Here is an 18177-nt window from a genome sequence, read left to right as displayed (position 1 = left end):
AAGTTCATCAGCATAAAACAAAGACTTCACCTCTCTATGCATTGCTAGGACACATTGAGCCAACTCAACAGCAAGTTCATTTTAGTTAAAGTAAGTCAAAGTTAAATAAAGTCAGACTTAAATTGCAACCTTGCATTCTCTGGGTGAAGAATTCAGTTTGTCTCCAATTTTAACAGTACACATATTCTCCATACATTTTAAAAGTCACAGTTTAAAAGTCTGTAATAGAGCCATTCATGCCAAATGAAAGAGTCAAAAGCTTTCTTAAAAATTGATAAGGCAAGTGAATGTCTTTACCATTTCTTGTTTGATGTCCATGTTTGTTAATTAAAGTGTGAAGGGTATATACATGGTCGGTAGTGCTATGTTTTGGGGGAAAGCCAATTTGACTTTTACTCAAGAAGGAGTGTTCCTCAAGGAAATCTATAATTCTTTTATTTAGAAGACTATAGAATAATTTACCTAGACAGCTGTACCTAGACAATTAGGGTCCGATCTGCCTCCACTCTTATGAATAGGGTAAATAAGCCCTTTGTTTGGAGTTTTTCTTTTATAATACATTGATCTGAATTTGTTTGAATTATTGGTATGTCTTTGTACAGCTTTTCAAAATGTGCTCTCCAGATGTCACCATATCGGACTGGTTCTCTCTCTCTCTCTCTCTCTCTCTCTCTCTCTCTCTCTCTCTCTCTCTCTCTCTCTCTCTCTCTCTCTCTCTCTCTCTCTCTCTCTCTCTCTCTCTCTCTCTCTCTCTCTCTCTCTCTCTCTCTCTCTCTCTCTCTCTCTCTCTCTCTCTCTCTCTCTCTCTCTCTCTCTCTCTCTCTCTCTCTCTCTCTCTCTCTCTCTCTCCCCAATATTGGGTTATGGTGGAACTCAGTAGCTCACAGTGTAGATTGATGCAGCTTCTGAAAGTCTAGCTGGGCTTTAATGTGATATTCTGAGTGGACAGCTTTTCTTCAAATGCGCCTCTTAATCACATCACAGATAAATCTCAGCTCTTGGTGTGTGTGTGTGTGTGTGTGTGTGTGTGGGTGTGGGTGTGTGTGTGTGTGTGTGTGTGTGTGTGTGTGTGCGCGTGTGCGTGTGCGTGTGCGTGTGTGCTCAAGACGTACCCAACTGCATGTAGTATGGGGTAATCTGCTTTCTTGCATGCAGACAGTTCATGCAGACATTTGGCCCATAGTCAAAAAGACAGGGCTTAGCCAGGTTATAGTAAGGGCACCACGCTGTTAATCGTTCTGTAGAATACAATCTTGTATCATCACAATGGTGAGATGCCAATTTTTCAAAAAAAAAAATTAAAAAAATCATCTGGCATGGAGTCCCGAGTTACTTAGCAACAGAGAGCAGATTTGTCAACTCTTATCCAACTGTGGGTGAGCAGGCAGGGAGATTACGTAGGCTACATGAAACAGAGAAATAAACGGTTTTTAAATTTACATTACTGTACAGTGAAAACTTGCTTAAATTAGTGTATGACAAAACAGAGAAACATTTTTTTAAAGTATGAAATTGATAGAGTAAGCACAACCTGCAGCTACTGTATGTTTTTAAACAAAGATACATCTACAATATGATATGCTATTTTACATATATTTGGATTGTAGTTTTGTCTTGCTGTGCTAAAATCACACATACAGACTAAAGATTAATTAAAATTATGTTTAGTATGATCACGGTTTAATAACTGATGTCTATTTGACATAATGTTTCACAACATTTAGTTTTTGTGACCTTATGTGAACTAACGTAGTGTTTCTAAACCAAGGTGGCCACCTTTTAAGTGGAGTTCTTCTCATCTTGTCTGTCTTTCCTCTTTCCAGTCGTCCAGCATATCAAGAGACACAACATTGTGTTGAAGAGAGAGCTAGGAGAAGGAGCCTTCGGAAAAGTCTTCCTGGCTGAGTGTTACAACCTGTCACCTGACCACGAGAAGATATTGGTGGCTGTCAAGGTAATTTGAGGGCCTGCTGGTCTTATTTTCACTGTTTTTACGGCAACAAACAGATTAAAGTTACAAGTCTACACATTTCATAGAACAGCAATATCCAGACATGACCCAAACACTGTATAGCTATGAAGGAGACTTAAAAGAAATGAAACACCATCCGGTCTGCATCACAAGGAATGTATTTCAAATTAGTCTAGTTTCAATATGAGATATTTTGAAAACCCCTGCTCCTACAGAATGATTGGTGGCACCAAAATAAAGCCCATAATGTTATTGTTTTACTGAAGTTATTGTTTTCTCTGTCATGTTTTGCAATGAGATCTGCTATACATTTGAAATACTGAAGATTTTACAGATAATGTTATGTTCCCGAAATGAATACTTTAGACTCCATGTTTGCCATCTCCTCACCTCCATTTTCTCTGCTATTGTTAGAAACCCATTCCTTCAAGAGTTTCTCTTTAAGTAAAAAGGTGGAATTACATTCAAACCGCTGACTTCCGGAGTCAAATTGAATGGTTTCCCAGGGAGCATTCTCCCATCACATTTATCCGTCTATGCATCACTCCATCAAGGATGCTTTCTCTCCTGGTCTGCGGTGAAACACGATCTGATTGGTGGAGATCTTCTCATTAACAATACATGACCTGTGAGAGAGAGACCCCCCCCCCCCCATCCTGTCCCCACTTCCTCTTCTGTCTTCCACACCTCACCTCTAACTCTCACCTGCAGTACTTTTTCTCTCTCCTCTGCAGTCCTTCATCTCGTGACTTTCCTCTCCTCAAATCATCCACCTTCTTTTGTCTAAACCGCTTGCTTGCCTGCTGATGTTTGCTGCCAGCTTAGCTCCAGCTCAGTCTGAGCTCTCTGTAAAATATGCACCTGAAACTCCCAGGAAGCACAGTTCTCGGTTGAAGAACAAGATGCTGTGTGCGTTGCTGTGCCGCATGTCAAATCTGGTAAAACATTATATTATCAGCAGTCAACTAACAGTAAAAAATAAAGTGTAATTCTCAAACTGCCATATGCATGTAGATGAATCATTTAGTCATTAGAGTCACTTCATTGATTTAACTCTCTCTCTCTAATTCATCTTATTTTTTTCAATTAGCTAATGTACCACCTGCTTATAGTACACTCTTCCTGCTCTTTTCGTCCTCATCTTTTTGTTAACTGGTATGACTCACCGTTTCTTTACAGTTGTCTTTTCCTCCTCCGTGTTGCTGCATCAACACAGAGACGATGTGATGAAAGCAGGGTGGTATTTCAGAAAGCAGGTTTAACAAACTCTGAGTCTAACCCTGATGTCTGAGTTGATTTACCCTGAGATGGGAAACTGAGTTTTCGGTTTCAGAACAGCTGATATGAGTTGGTTCAATCAACTCAGAGTAGGTTCACTACCAAAATAAAAAGGCAGCATGAATGGATACATGATTCTACGATTCACCATGGTAACAACCACAAACAAACGGGTCGGCGGAAATACGAATGCGCACATACAGCGAGTTAAATAAAAAGCAACACAGCGGCTGCTGCAAGAGAGAGAGAATTTGCGTGGGAGAAAATTGCTGCTAGAGTAAATGCGTATATTCCAATATAGTGTATATCATTTTTAATCATAAGTAGGCCTATAGCCTAACATTACTGGTGAAATGGTATTGAACCTATAATCTATTTAATTTAGGTGCAATCCTGCGGGCGAAAAAGTCCTAGTCCTACTAATCCCATTCTGAGGCTGCAGCACCATCATTAACAGAATTATAATCCATAATCTTTAATTCAAAGGGTTTACATTATTAACCTGCAATACTGTGGAGCTCCTTTTAAAAACGTTTAGAACACGTTTCAGAGCGATCGAGTCACACTCTTCTGACGGTGCTTTGCTACAGCGGTTTTACTAAAATGCTCCGCATCACCAATGTTGTAAAGACAAATGCCGATGGCAAAAAAACGTAATGCGACACAAATAATCTGCTGGGATGTAAGAGCTTAGATAGGTAACGTTAGTGATATGAGGACGGATATGGTTATCTGGACTACATAACTGATCTAACAGGGACACTTGCTTGCTCTTGGGGAATTATTAGAATTGTTGGGGCTTTGTAAATTATAGAGTGTGGTCTAGACCTACTCTATCTGTAAAGTGTCTCGAGATAACTCTTGTTATGATTTGATAATATAAATAAAATTGAATTGAATTGATCGACTGGGAAGAAAAACGATAGGCCTACCGCTCAAATAGGAAGTTATCTGAAAATTAAAATGTCGGGGCTTCAATATCATCGCCCGACGTATGTTTAACTCTCTGTGAAGTAAAGCAGCTTCTTCATCAACGGGATCGTCGACAAAAGGAAATGCCATGTTTTGAGAAATAAAATGTTTTATAGTCTGCCTAACATGGTTAATAAACCAACATATTTTTTTTAATTCATGCCGATAACAAACTGCGTTAAAATGCGCCTGATATACAGACTGAATGAGGAAATGAAAAGGTTCTGTGTCAGAGGGAGGAGACTGAGACAAACTCGAGGTTTCTTGAAGAAAACCTGCTCCCGACCAGGTTAGGTTCACAGGCTCTAGTAACTGACTCTGAGGTGAAGTTACCTCTCTTTCTGAAACAGAAAACCCAGAGTTTCCCTCATCTCAGGGTTAACAAACTCAGAGTTTTCACTAAACCTGCTTTCTGAAATACCACCCAGGTCTTTTTCAAAATAAATGATGACATTGCTTAAAGGGATGGTTCATCCAAATTACAAAACAAACTCAAAGAGGATATTTCTTTCTTTTTTTTAGAAAGTTAGGTCTTTTTTAAATGCAGGGAGCACCACAAACAAAATGCCTTGTACTGGGATGGAAGCAGAAATCTTAGAGGCAGACTTCTCAAAACTTGGACAACTAAAACCAAAGCTTACATCATGATGTGGGAGGACATGAAACGAATTATTTTGTGATTTGATGACCATTGTTAAAGAAACGTGAACAGAGGACACAAATCAATTAATTAAAGTCATATAAATGACTTAGTATAGAAACTGTAATATATCAGTTCATTTAATTATGAAATCTTGCTTCACACTAATTTAGTTTCTCTTTTGCTAACCTTCTGTAATTTAACTTAAAATGTGTGCAACATGTTGGTGGGAATATAATAATAATGTGCATGAGGCAGATCCAAGATTTGTCAGTGCATTTAATCATCATTACAGCCTGTTTCCCCACCGTTCAGCATAAAGAGAGCATGTCCAGCTATTCAACATTGTAGGAAGGAACATCTAGCGATTAGATTTTTTGAGGTGTACTTTTGCTTTAAATTGCCCCACCCCCCTCCCCTCATGATCACATTAATCCACACATACATACTGCACTTATGTTGCACTCTGTCATGCATGCTACATTAAAGAAACATGTACACCACATTACAATAACCTACACTCACTAATAGTCCTGGTTTTAGAGTCGGCTATCAATCAGCCAGTCAGCCATAATACCGAAGCCAGTTTTTCTTGTACTGTATATCACAGAGGGGCCATCGATCACGGGCACACTTTAACACATGCACATACACATAGAAATACACACGCCTATACACGCTTACACTCCTGCATGCCATCAATCATGAGCACCTTTCAATAATGTTCACATGTAAATGTGAGTCACTACATTCCCGGGCTAGAGGTTGTTGATTGCTTCTTATTTGTCCAGAGACCTGAATGTGCACAGACTGGATGACTAACAGTGTAATATTATGGCTTTTAGCCTGGGAATTAATGCAGCATTGACTTTAGAGACTCATAACGTGATAGGTAGATGTTTCTGGCTCACAGGAAAGTCTCTAAATTCAAAATTTAATATTTGTTTTACTCTGGTCATTTGATACACTGAACAGTTCAGCTGAGTGAGTGCGTGTGTTTGCCAGGAAAGAAAGTTTTTGTTTTTCTTTAATCACATTTTGTATCCCACATTTCCTTGTGCCTGGAGCACACAGTTTGAGCTCAATACAGTACATGTGCAGTATAAGTTGTGAATTTAGTGTATTTAGGCTTCAATAGACCATCATCAGTCAAATGTGGATAATGACAAAAGTAGTCATGCTATATGTAGTGGCCTGTAAGCGTTTTAGTGCCACTTTTAATAAGTCACTCTTTTTTTTAAAGGTTTATGAGTTGTTAATAGCTTAATTAATACTTAATATAACTTGTTCACTAATGCTTCAAGTTAGAAGCCATTAAAAGAACAAAGTCTGGGTTGCCAGGTTATGGTAGGTGTTTTTCCTCCTTCCAACACTTGCATTGCATAAATTGAAACTGAAAGGTCTAACTAACAAAGGTCTAACTAAGACTTTCACTCTCATCGGAAGAAAGTCAACTCAGATTTTCCGTACATGATGATGGCCAATATCACATTTCAAACTGAGAATGGAGTGTATGCTTTCATACAGTATTCATACTGTAACAATCCATCATATAATCATCATGTAGTATCACATTACATCCTGTTATATACATGACCAAGCCTTTGTTTGATCATGATACATGATTGGCTGAATATATGAGTGGACGGAGTTACAGTCGGTCTCATTTTCTGGTATCTCAGCGTTCCAGCTGAAAGGTCACGGGTCATTTCCTTCTTCCTGAGCTTTCTTAGCAATTTCTCCTTGTCCTTTAAACCTATATTTGTAATAGGAGCTTCTATCTATGATGTACACATTATACACACACACACTCGCAAGTTGGAAAGCGAACACATATCCATGTCATATAGGAAGAAAATCAATTATTAATGGAGGACAAAATACATTTTCTATATTCTCTCTCTCTCTCTCTCTCTCTCTCTCTCTCTCTCTCTCTCTCTCTCTCTCTCTCTCTCTCTCTCTCTCTCTCTCTCTCTCTCTCTCTCTCTCTCTCTCTCTCTCTCTCTCTCTCTCTCTCTCTCTCTCTCTCTCTCTCTCTCTCTCTCTCTCTCTCTCTCTCTCTCTCTCTCTCTCTCTCTCTCTCTCTCATAATTGCATTACACAATCTTCCTGACAGATTTCCTGATTCATGGAAGGGAGAAAAATATTAGTTTCAAAAGGGAACCAGGGATTATAATGAATTTACTTTGCAATTGCTTACATTAAAATAATTCTTTTCCTGCTCTGCCATTGAATAAATCCTTGCACGTTGCCAGTAATTTCACAGTGTGTGTGTGCCGAGTTGCTGTAACTCATTTGTACATGGCAAGACACTTGTTTTTCTTTTCTATGGGACATCAGCCAAATAAATTTGAGCAGACTGGGTGTAATGTGAAAATGATTAATTGGCAATAGTGTACGTGGCATAATGTGTGACTTTTTCATTTGTCAGTGTATTCAAATGTCACGTGTGTGTGTGTGTGTGTGTGTGTGTGTGTGTGTGTGTGTGTGTGTGTGTGTGTGTGTGTGTGTGTGTGTGTGTGTGTGTGTGTGTGCAGACACTTAAAGAGGCCAGTGAAAATGCCAGGAAGGATTTCCACCGTGAGGCTGAGCTGCTGACCAACCTTCAACATTTACACATTGTCACTTTCTATGGAGTCTGTGTGGAGAGCGACCCTCTCATCATGGTATTTGAGTACATGAAACATGGAGACCTCAACAAGTTCCTCAGGTATGTATTTTTTTGCTCTCTAAAATGCCATCATAAAAACAGAGGCATAAGTAGACAAAGATTGTACACTAGAAGTTTCCTCTGCTATTTTTAAGAGATCCAGCTCCATCTTCTAAACACTCTCTCTTAGAGGGGTAGATTGTATTATTTTACATGGTTGATTAGCAATATTGCACAGGAAACAACATGACTCAAACAAACAATAACCAGGCTAACTTGACAACTTTCCACCTCTTCCCCCTCCTGTCCCTCGCAGGGCTCACGGTCCGGATGCAGTTCTGATGGCAGAGGGTCAGACCACCAGACCTGTGGAGCTGACCCAGTCTCAGATGCTGCACATCGCCCAGCAGATAGCATCTGGCATGGTCTACCTGGCATCACAGCACTTTGTGCACCGCGACCTGGCCACCAGGTTTGTCACTTTCTTCCTTATACACTCTGTGCCTATTTGTTTGTTATTTGTATTATTCTGTAAAACAGCAGATATCTATGGTCTATGATTGGCAGATTGACCGATTTCTACAATGACGGAATGATTCTCATGTAATGAAACAGCACCATGACAAAAACATGTCAAACTCTACCAACCACAGTTATTATTCAAAATTATTAATCAATTCTGCTACTTAACTTTTGCCAGGTATAAAAACATATAGCATATGGTAGAGGTTTCAAGGTCTCAAGCTATGTAAACCGACAGCTTCATTTATAAAACAAGGAAGTACTCTCATATTGATTTATGACCACTTTAGGACAAGGGAGAACACTTCTCTTTGTTTGATAACATTAAAAGTAAATTTAGGCTGTGCTGCGGGCTTTCCGACTCATTTTAAAAAAAGATAAAGAGAGAGTTAGCACGAGCCAACGGCCACACTGAACTGCATTGGCTACGGAGATGTTGGCTCTGAGCTCAGGCGAGCGAAGACAGAGCTGAGGAACGGAGCTGTGAATGAGAGAAATAAAAAGGTTGCCCTTATAGTTTCATTCTCCTCCTCTGCATTACATTCACACCTGTGCAGCAGTAAACAAGGAAGTAGGCTTCTAGTATCAATTTATGACCATTTCAGGACGAGGTGAACAATTATTTAATTTGTTTGATAAAATTAAAAGTAAAGTTAAGCTTTGCTGTCTGTCAGCTTCCTAACTCAAAAAAAGACAGAGAGAAAAAGAGTGAGAATTGCGCGAGCAATCACCACATGGAACTGCAGGTTCGACGTGTGTCTCGGGCCAAAATGAGAGAGAGAGAGAGAAAGAGCACGGCGGTGCTTTGAATGAATGACCATTTCAAAAGTTTTTTAGATGAACTGAACTGCAGGCTACAGAGTGTGTTTACCCCTGCGACCAAAAGCAGACTTCATCCTGTCATGCTGCTTTATATGTCAGCGGACTAATTTGCATTATCTCCACGGGTCTTCAGGCCGCAGTAGGAAACGCAGACAACATTGGTCTGAAGGAACCTTTTAGTTGCTTTAAAATAGTTCTGGGGACCTAATAGACCCCAGAACCTGTTGAAATGCACCTTATGTTTGTGTTTGGTTATGCTATGTATATAGGAACTGCCTGGTGGGCGAGAACCTGCTGGTAAAGATTGGAGACTTTGGCATGTCGAGAGACGTCTACAGCACTGACTACTACAGGGTAGGTGTACGTGTCGATATCTTTTTTGGTCCTTCTTTTAGCTTGCCTCTTCCATGCTGCATGGGTCCCTCTCTGCTACTCCCTTGCATGAGTATGACTAACCGATTCCATCGGAGTTACAGTAAGAAGCTTGCTGTGGGAGCTAGTGCAGTGAAATTAAACACAGGCTACATGTAGCTCACTGTATGTAATTAAATATAGGGGGAGGGAGGATAATTATCATGCTTTGTTAGGTCATACTGTGTGTAAAATAAGGGTTGTTTGTTTGGATAACTACTGCAGCATTTGTTTTGCATTACAAGCACCAATATATATTTGATACACTCAATGAAATGTAGACTCCAATCTACACTCTCTCACTCCAATGAAAACTATTTATTAAAATGAAAAAGAAAGAAAAAAAGAAATAAGATAGATCAAAAATAGATCAAAAAATGGCCCTGGCGTTTGCAACACACTGGCCCTATTTTTGTCAATAACCTAGCTTGGAAATTAGGAACTCTGTCTTCCGAGTGAATCTTTCCACGAACCTCGCCGCAGTACAATCTTGAATATTTGTGGCTGCATGCATAAATTAATTTATCAAAATGAACCAAAGAGAAATTATGTAGCGGCCTATAGGGGTACAAATGCCCTTCTGGCATTTGCCAAAATTCCAGATGGCCAGTCCGTCACTGGTAATGATATTCAAGGTTTATGAGATATTATGTATATCAAATATTATGTATAGTAAATAATATTCATATTATAAGACTATCTTCAATCACAATGTTACTTTAGCACACAATTTTTATAAACTGCAAATTAACTCTAAGATATAACATGGGAAAGGGTACTTCTGGGATGTGTGTATCCTATTTTCTTTACTGGAGCCAATGAAATAATAAATATGAACCTGGAGGCAGTTTCAAGACTTCAAGACACACATTGAATCCACTGCTGTTCTTTTGCTTGATTTGTGACGGTGAAATAAGCAGCCGGAAATGGTTAGTTAAACATTTTGTTTTTCTGGTACTTGTGTCAATCAAACTCCAAACCCCAGCATATGGATTATGTTTTTTTTTTTCCAAGAGCCTGATATAATCTGTATATATAATGCAGACTACAAGGTCACACAAAACATATGTATAGATCTATTCATACTGCAGGAAGTGCAGGTCAAACCCATCTCAGGGTCGGCGTAAAAGGGGCTACTCTGCTAGAAGTAAAGGGAGAGAGATGCAGCTGCATTTATGAAATAATAGAGATATGTGGGTGCAGATTTTGTAGATGAGTATGTATCTCTGTGTGTGTGTGTGTGTGTGTGTGTGTGTGTGTGTGTGTGTGTGTGTGTGTGTGTGTGTGTGTGTGTGTGTGTGTGTTTTGCAGGAATATTTAGTAGCAGAAGCATGTGTGTTTTGTGTTTTCCCCGCCTTCCGTACAGCAATCTGTCACTTTCTCAAAAGGCGGAAATCTAATAAATCATACTGATTGATTGATAGTGACCCTTTCTCCCGTCCACTGTGACAGACTGACTTGAGTGACAGTGACAGTGAACTTGGAGGAGGAGGGAGAAAGAGTATAACCTTAACATTCAGAACGATAACAATGATCAATAAGCCATTTGATTGATGCATTTTCTTTTTAATGGAAAAGCACGGTTTTGTATGTTGCCACAGTAATGAGTCTGGATAAAAGCTCAGTGTAGTTAAGAAAATAAATTGTTTTTAGTTTGTTTCGTAGGAAACACAGTTTAGCCTAGATTTTGGCATGCATTCAGATTTAGCCCTCTTTTCATATTTTTCCTTTCATATCCACAATTACTGGTGCATTAAAACTGTAGTTCAACAGAAATTATGAGAGCGAATTGATTAGAAAGAGACTTTACCTATAGTATACTTTGCTATTCATTTATTTAGCTTAGTTTCCACACATTTATAAAACCTTTGTTGACCCCTGAGCCAAGCCACAATGTTGATGTATTCTAAGCACATGGAAAATTGACTTTTCATTGGTCTTTTTCTGAAGACTGTTGAGATTAAATTAGGAATAACTAATTGTGTGTGGCATCAAAGTAAAAAAGATTAAGGTCTCTCCTCTGTGGCTTTCTTTTGTACTATCTCTGTGTGACGACACACACCAACCCTCCTCCTCCTTCTCCTTCCTTTTACCCCTCCTCAATAACGCTAAGCGCTGAGGCTGTAGTCATAGCAACGAGCGAAGGCAGTGGCGTTGAGCCTCAGAGTTGTATTCAACGTTTTTCAGGAAGAAAAGTAATCAGCGAACTTCTGTTTAGTATGCTGAGGCAGTACTAGAGAAAGAGAGGGGGAGAGGGATAGAGATGGAAGTGTGGGAGACGGAAGCAGGAGGGTGGTGAAGAGATGAAAGGAGAGAAAAAGCTGGAGAGAGAGAGAGAGAGAGAGAGAGAGAGAGAGAGAGAGAGAGAGAGAGAGAGAGAGAGAGAGAGAGAGAGAGAGATGGAGGGAAAAGGGTGGGAGGCCAGGCAGGGAGAAAACAAGACAAATAAATACACAAAAAGGAGAAAAGGCAGTAATAGAGCTATAAAGCATCATACACATGCTGAGGTCTGCCGGCAAGGCAGCCTGTACACAGTCGTCAATAACAACACAATACTGCAGTTTTAGATATCCACAGAGGAGAATATTAGAGGCCGAAAAACAGCAAGAAATGTAAAAAAAAAAAGGACAGAAAAGGTAGACATTCAAGAAAAAACAGCAAAGCAAACAAAAGGTACAGCATGGTGGGAGGTAAAACACAGAGATCCAGTCGTGTTTCAGCATACAGGAGAGACAGAGGTGTGTGTGTGTGTGTGTGTGTGTGTGTGTGTGTGTGTGTGTGTGTGTGTGTGTGTGTGTGTGTGTGTGTGTGTGTGTGTGTGTGTGTGTGTGTGTGTGTGTGTGTGGTGAGACCCAGTCATGCTCTTGCGTCAGACAGGAGCAAAGATGAGTCATAGAGGAATTGGAGGAGCCCCCCAAGTGCTTATATATGTGTGTGTGTGTGTGTGTGTGTGTGTGTGTGTGTGTGGAGAAATAGAAGTAGAGGCGTTGGACTGAAGGCGCTGTGGTGACGTCATTGAATTCTGTTACACAATGAACCTGACAGGCGCTTCAAAAGACAGACAGGATGCCTTGATTCAAACCTTGAGCCTATCCATGCAGCCTTTTTTCAGTATATGTGTGCGTGTGCGTGTGCGTGTGCGCATGTGAGGCTGGATTCGCAGTTGGAGTTGGGGAGGGATTTATTGCTTTTCTCCCCTAAAACGATTGCCCATGCCCACACGTGTAGGATGAAAGAAAATGAAATGTCTGCTTGGGTTTTAACATTTGAACCTAAATGGAGCACCATAGTGGAGCAGTTATTGTGTGCAGGAGTGAGCGTGCATGTGGATAGACAAAACACTCCTGTCTCTATGTGAAATATACACATCAACATAAAGATGATTCTGTCAACACATTGAAATCTATCATATGGAGAATAATTTCTCTTTACTAAAATCTGATCTCTATATAATCTTATTGCACATTTCCTATTATTATTTAATTACTAGTGCAGTGCCCGTTCAAAGATGTACCTGTTCGTTTTCAGAACGGGCTGATTGCTTGGCCTCCTGTATTGCTGCTTATAGTTTTCTCCAGAACCAATGCACCCCAAAATAACTCACAGAGGGCCCTTAAAGTACTTAATATCCCACCCAACAGAATAATACTGACTTACTGTGTACTTCTACTTTAGAGGAAAACTACATTTACTTGACAGAGAAATGTTACTGGATACGTTGCAGATTCAGATTTTACTCACAAAATATCACAATTAAAATATGATGCATAATTATTCATTAAAGTGCTCATATTATGCAAATTTTTTATAGGAATAGGTTTATGTGTTTTAATTTTCAGAAAACACAATGTATTTATTGTATTGCACATTGCTGCAGCTCCTCTTTTCACCCTTTGTGTTGAGCTCTCTTTTTTAGCTACAGAGTGAGGCATCACACTTCTATTCCATCTTTGTTGGGAGTCACAAATGCGCAGTAGCTAGGTCAGTACTGCCAGCTAGTCCGTTGCAGAGTATGAGGTCGTGCCACGCTAGCAGCTAGGCGAGCATTATAACGTGTTACAAAGTGACGCACATTCGTCACGGAAGTAAAGGCTGGACTACAATAGAGCTGTTTCACTTTGTAAACCTATAACATGCACAAAAAAGATATATAACCCAATACAGGAAAGGGAAAAAGCAAAAAAGCATAATATGAGCACTTTAAACTATTCAGTATTATCTTAGAGTTGAAATCTCCACTTTAAACAGATGTTAAGTAAATGTAAGTACATTGTGCTGATATAATGCCTCTCTTTTCACTTGAAGTAAACATTGATGTTATAATGTGTATTAACATTTTTACTATTAAAAGTTAATAGTTTTACTTCAGAATTTTTTTTTAAATACTAACTAATAGCATTCTCAGTTAGAGAAATTGTGAAAAGTAAAGTAGGACGCTGTTTGCCTTGGGCCCCAAAGGCATTTCAGTAAATCTAGTCTCACCAAAATCAATAATTTTATCATTTTAGTCAAACTGATTCCAAGATTTTATCTTTTATTATTTATCATTATGTGATGAAAAACACCACCCGGCAAAGTTTGATTCACTTCACCCGTTTCACTGACTAGCAGCTTTAGATAACAGACACTCAACTGTCCTGCTGTTACATGAACTAATCCCAGAGATTAATTTATTCATGGACTCATGGCAGTGCGCTGCTTTAGAATGAAACGCTGAATGAAACTGCCAATTAGATTTATTTACTTATTAACCACTGGTTGAATGATTAACAATGCAGCTTTGCAGTTACTCTAAAAACTATATATCAAAATCATAAAAAGACACACATAAACCATTCCGTAGACATATAAACCTAAATAAAAGTGGACAGAAAAAACAGCTAACCAAATCTTAAACGTACAATATGTAACTTTCTGCCGCTAGGGGTCTCTCAACCAAAACAATGGACGGTAAAACTGGACTTTTGATGACGTTGGGAAGTTGCGTGGAATTATGGGAGTTTTTAAGTGTTAAGCACCTTCGCTGCCGGTTAGAATGCATCAGTTCACGGACGAGTTTACCCATTCAAGTTTATTCACGTTACGTTTAGTAACGTTTATTCATGTTATTGTAATACAATAGCTGCAGTTTCCCAAACATAACTACGTTTTTCTTGATTAGATTTTTATTTGTAGCTGACCATTTAGCTATTGAGCCAGCAAGCTAACAGTAGCCAGCAGCTAAAACACAAAATATTTCACATATCAATGTCACCTTTTGGATGGTTTCAACACCGAGGGGAGAGGGGGGAGAAATTCAGCAGGGAGGAGATTTTCGGCACATACACCGGTAGCGCTACGGAGATGTAGGATGGATGGCCGCTGTAGTGACTCGGTGCTGGGTCTGATATGGTCCGTTTCCCGACGTTTAATTAAACTGCCGTTGGTGTCGTAAGCACCAGGCACTGGAAATAAGTTCTGGCCGGTGGGGGTTGCTGTAATGAAAGTAGCTGGCTGATAGCTGACTGGGGGCCAACGGTAACTAGCTAGCTATATGTCCCGGGGCTGTTGTCAGCTGTCATCCCGACTGAGTCTCTCTGCGCCAGGGGAGTGAGGCGGACAGACCGGGGTGTGCTAGCTGGCTAAATTAACATTAGATTAATCGTCTATCTATACAGCTAACGTTAACGTTACTAGTGAAGTTATTCGTGGGTTAGCTCAGTCCTGTTAGCTGTGGTCAAATACTAAAACATACTAAAAATAACTATTAGCGTGTTGAACGATGTTGTAACCTCATAATGTTACCAAAGAATTTCTAATAGTTACCCACAAAGCTTTAGCATCAACGTTAGCACATTGTAGTAACGTTAAGCTGGTATCGATATTGAACTTACAAAATAGATAAGGTCTCTGTTGTATTACTGTGATAAAAAGTGGGATGTAATTAATCACAAAATGATGCTGTATGGCAAAAAAAAAAAAAAAGCAGTATTACGGTTACAAGTATTTTTTTTCTGTGACATTGTATGATTTACAATTACTCCTGAACGTATCATCTTGGTGCCAGTGTTCTGACGGAAGTTAGAGCAACTGGAGGGTGAAAGGTTATATGACGCCACTGACGGGCGACTAAAGGAAACGTGCCGTGTCTAAAAATAAAATAATAGATTTCTCTGGGTTTGACATTTGGTGGAAACATTTGGGATAGTGTAAGAACACAACTCATAAAAATATATAACATAGGAATGGTCGTTTTTAGACATTTTAAAGCAGAAATGTTACATATTGTACCTTTAAGCCAAGGTTTTGCAGGAACGATCTTTTAGCTTCCCAAGTTGTAAATTTGGCCAGGAAAACTATGCTTGTAATTTTATGAGGTTCCATCAGTCCTGACTTCTCTCGCTTGAGACTGCTGCTTGGACGCTATCTTGACCCATTCAAGGCTCATATCGTCATAATGCTCCAGTTCATGTTTTAGATGATCTGATTCATAAATGGCATAGAAGCAGAGTCTTCATCATCAGTGGCCTTGGTACATGTTTATTTCCAGAACTGATGTTATTAAACCCAATATAACAACCTTACCTGCTATCACTTGCATCCAGCATGCCTTGAATAAAAAACAAAAATGTAACACTGTTACATTCCCCGGGTCTTTGGTGACCCTATAAACATTGGAAAAATTACATTTTGAAGCCAAAATATTTTTCCAAACGGAATACCAGGGAGTTGAGTCCAGCAGCGACTTTAAGAATTTAGATAAGAATATTGTTTTTAACTTTGAAAGTCCTAAAACCTGATTTTCTTCTTTTTTTTTGCTGGACTTCCTTTGACATGAGAGAATGTTTTTTAAAAATATATACTCTATGTCAACCATTTTACTGTAGAAGAACAAGTTTTTTTCTCCAGGGAAAGAAATAAAACTAAGACACACACACACACACACACACACACACACACACACACACACACACACACACACACACACACACACACACAAAGAATTTTTGTTTCCATAGCAACACAAAGGGCAAATAAGGTAGGGTTCCTGTGTAAGAGTGGGCGGAGTTAGTCACATAAGACCCTCCTACACCACATCCCATAATGCTTTCTTTTTTAACTGGTCCAGTTGCTATGGATTCCACAGCCTCCAGGAGGTCACCACAGAGAGCACACAGCCCTCCTCTGCTTCATTTATCCTCCTTTTTTGAGGCTTTCCTAGAACACAAGACAGTGGTCTATAGCTGAAATGATGTATAATAAGACAGAGGAGGGAGAGAGACAGACAGGTGGCTCTAGAGACGGTAAAGGAAGGTGAGAACTAGCAAAAGAGATTGAGTGAGAGAGAGAAAGAGAGAGAAAGAGAGAGTGGGGCAACAGCAAAAGAGACAAAGACTGACGACGAAGCTACTGACAGCAAAGAGAGAGAAGAGAAAGAGCTGATGATAGGGAGACAAGCCACGTCTACACACTTTAATAAGAATCTATGAAAGTGTTTGGTCTACTGCTCCACTGTAAACGTGGTTTACTTAATATTTGATGGCAATGACAAGAATATTTAATATGAGGCTTTCCCTTCCTGCTCCTTCATTTGTCTTCTTTCCCCTGTTTTCTATTTCAATTCAACCTCGTTGAGCCTTTTTGAAAAGAATGACCGGTTCAAGATACACATCAGTGAATAAATATAATGTCAGAAAACTCTGGCTGTCTGAAATCACTTTCACTATTTCTAATCTAATATTATTCACTATATATTAACATTGTTGTGCACTATATTTACTGTCCATCATTTTATGTGAATACTGAGTGTCAAATGTATGCACTATACGGCGCCCTCAAAAATTCCCACAATAAAACGCAAAAAAAAAATAAAAGTCAGTGGCACTCTACTAATCCCACAAGCTAATTAAGATTTAAGTAATGTGTAAATCTGTTGCTAAGAAACATCTGTTGTGCCATCCAACCAAAAGCAATTAAGGAAGTTGATGTAGCACCATGAGCTGTAACGGAACTTCCAAAACAATTTTAAGCAAACTGCTAATGATTTGTTAATGTAGGTATGATTAAGTTTTATTTCTATATGAATAGGTGGAACAATGTGTGTTTCAAAGTTAGTAGTATTCATACAGTTATAATAAGTGGGAAATACCAGATTATGCTAACCTATCTGACATTATTATGTGAATGCTGATTCAGCAGCATTCACAGTATTGTTATCCAATTCTTCAACTTTCTTTGGTCGCCTCTAACTTCTGTATACGTTCAGCTACAAAAAGCATTCAAATATCAAAATGTTCAGCTTTTTAAAAAGGTATAGTGGAGGATTTTCCCGAATTTTAGAAAAGAACCGCCCTCTGTACTTTTTGAAAAAATGCACATGTGCAACACTCTGCCTGCTCCCGAGAGGGAACACCTATTAAACGTGTGCACGAGAGTGCACTGTTTACAAGCTGTTACTCATACAAGCCTACTTTCCAAAAGAAGATTTGCACTTTTTCACAAATTGAGATGTTTACCGTGTGTGCGCGGTGTGTGACTTGTGCCAGGGCTAGCATCGCTAATCATAGCTTACATCAACTTTTACTAGCAGTGATTTTAAATGGATTTCTCCAAATAGCATGCCAAACTTTACCTGTGGAGTAGAAACTTCACGACTGAGGCATCAGTGGGAAGCCCAACCTGTGCTTTTAGCGCACGCCAGCGTGTGAAATATTATAAAACACCGATATACACCTGAAAGCTAGGGACGTGCACGTACGACGGCCTTACGTAAACATATCACCTGAATGATTGACAACTAGGAGGACCAATAGTCTTGATGATCCACCTGGAAAAAGAAAATCCTCCACTATACCTTTAAGCTCATGATGGGACTTCTTCAACATTTGTTCTGCTATTTATACTTTTTTAAATATTAAGCTTTTTTCAAAA

The 18177-nt window shown here is 39.3% G+C and overlaps 1 protein-coding gene across 1 annotated transcript in view; it reads left to right on the top strand.

Moving 5' to 3' along the window:
• The window catches only part of ntrk2a (neurotrophic tyrosine kinase, receptor, type 2a), a 98929-nt gene that overhangs the window by 72209 nt on the left and 8543 nt on the right, over window positions 1-18177 (top strand). Inside the window, exons 15-18 of the mRNA XM_028579131.1 lie at window positions 1824-1954; window positions 7400-7572; window positions 7829-7984; window positions 9126-9210. Coding sequence (XP_028434932.1) covers window positions 1824-1954; window positions 7400-7572; window positions 7829-7984; window positions 9126-9210 — 545 coding nt within the window. The remainder of the gene's footprint in view (window positions 1-1823; window positions 1955-7399; window positions 7573-7828; window positions 7985-9125; window positions 9211-18177) is intronic.

The sequence above is a fragment of the Perca flavescens genome, chromosome 5, assembly GCF_004354835.1.
Source record: "Perca flavescens isolate YP-PL-M2 chromosome 5, PFLA_1.0, whole genome shotgun sequence".
Lineage (NCBI taxonomy): Eukaryota > Metazoa > Chordata > Actinopteri > Perciformes > Percidae > Perca > Perca flavescens.
This window is presented reverse-complemented; position numbering and strand designations above follow the sequence as displayed.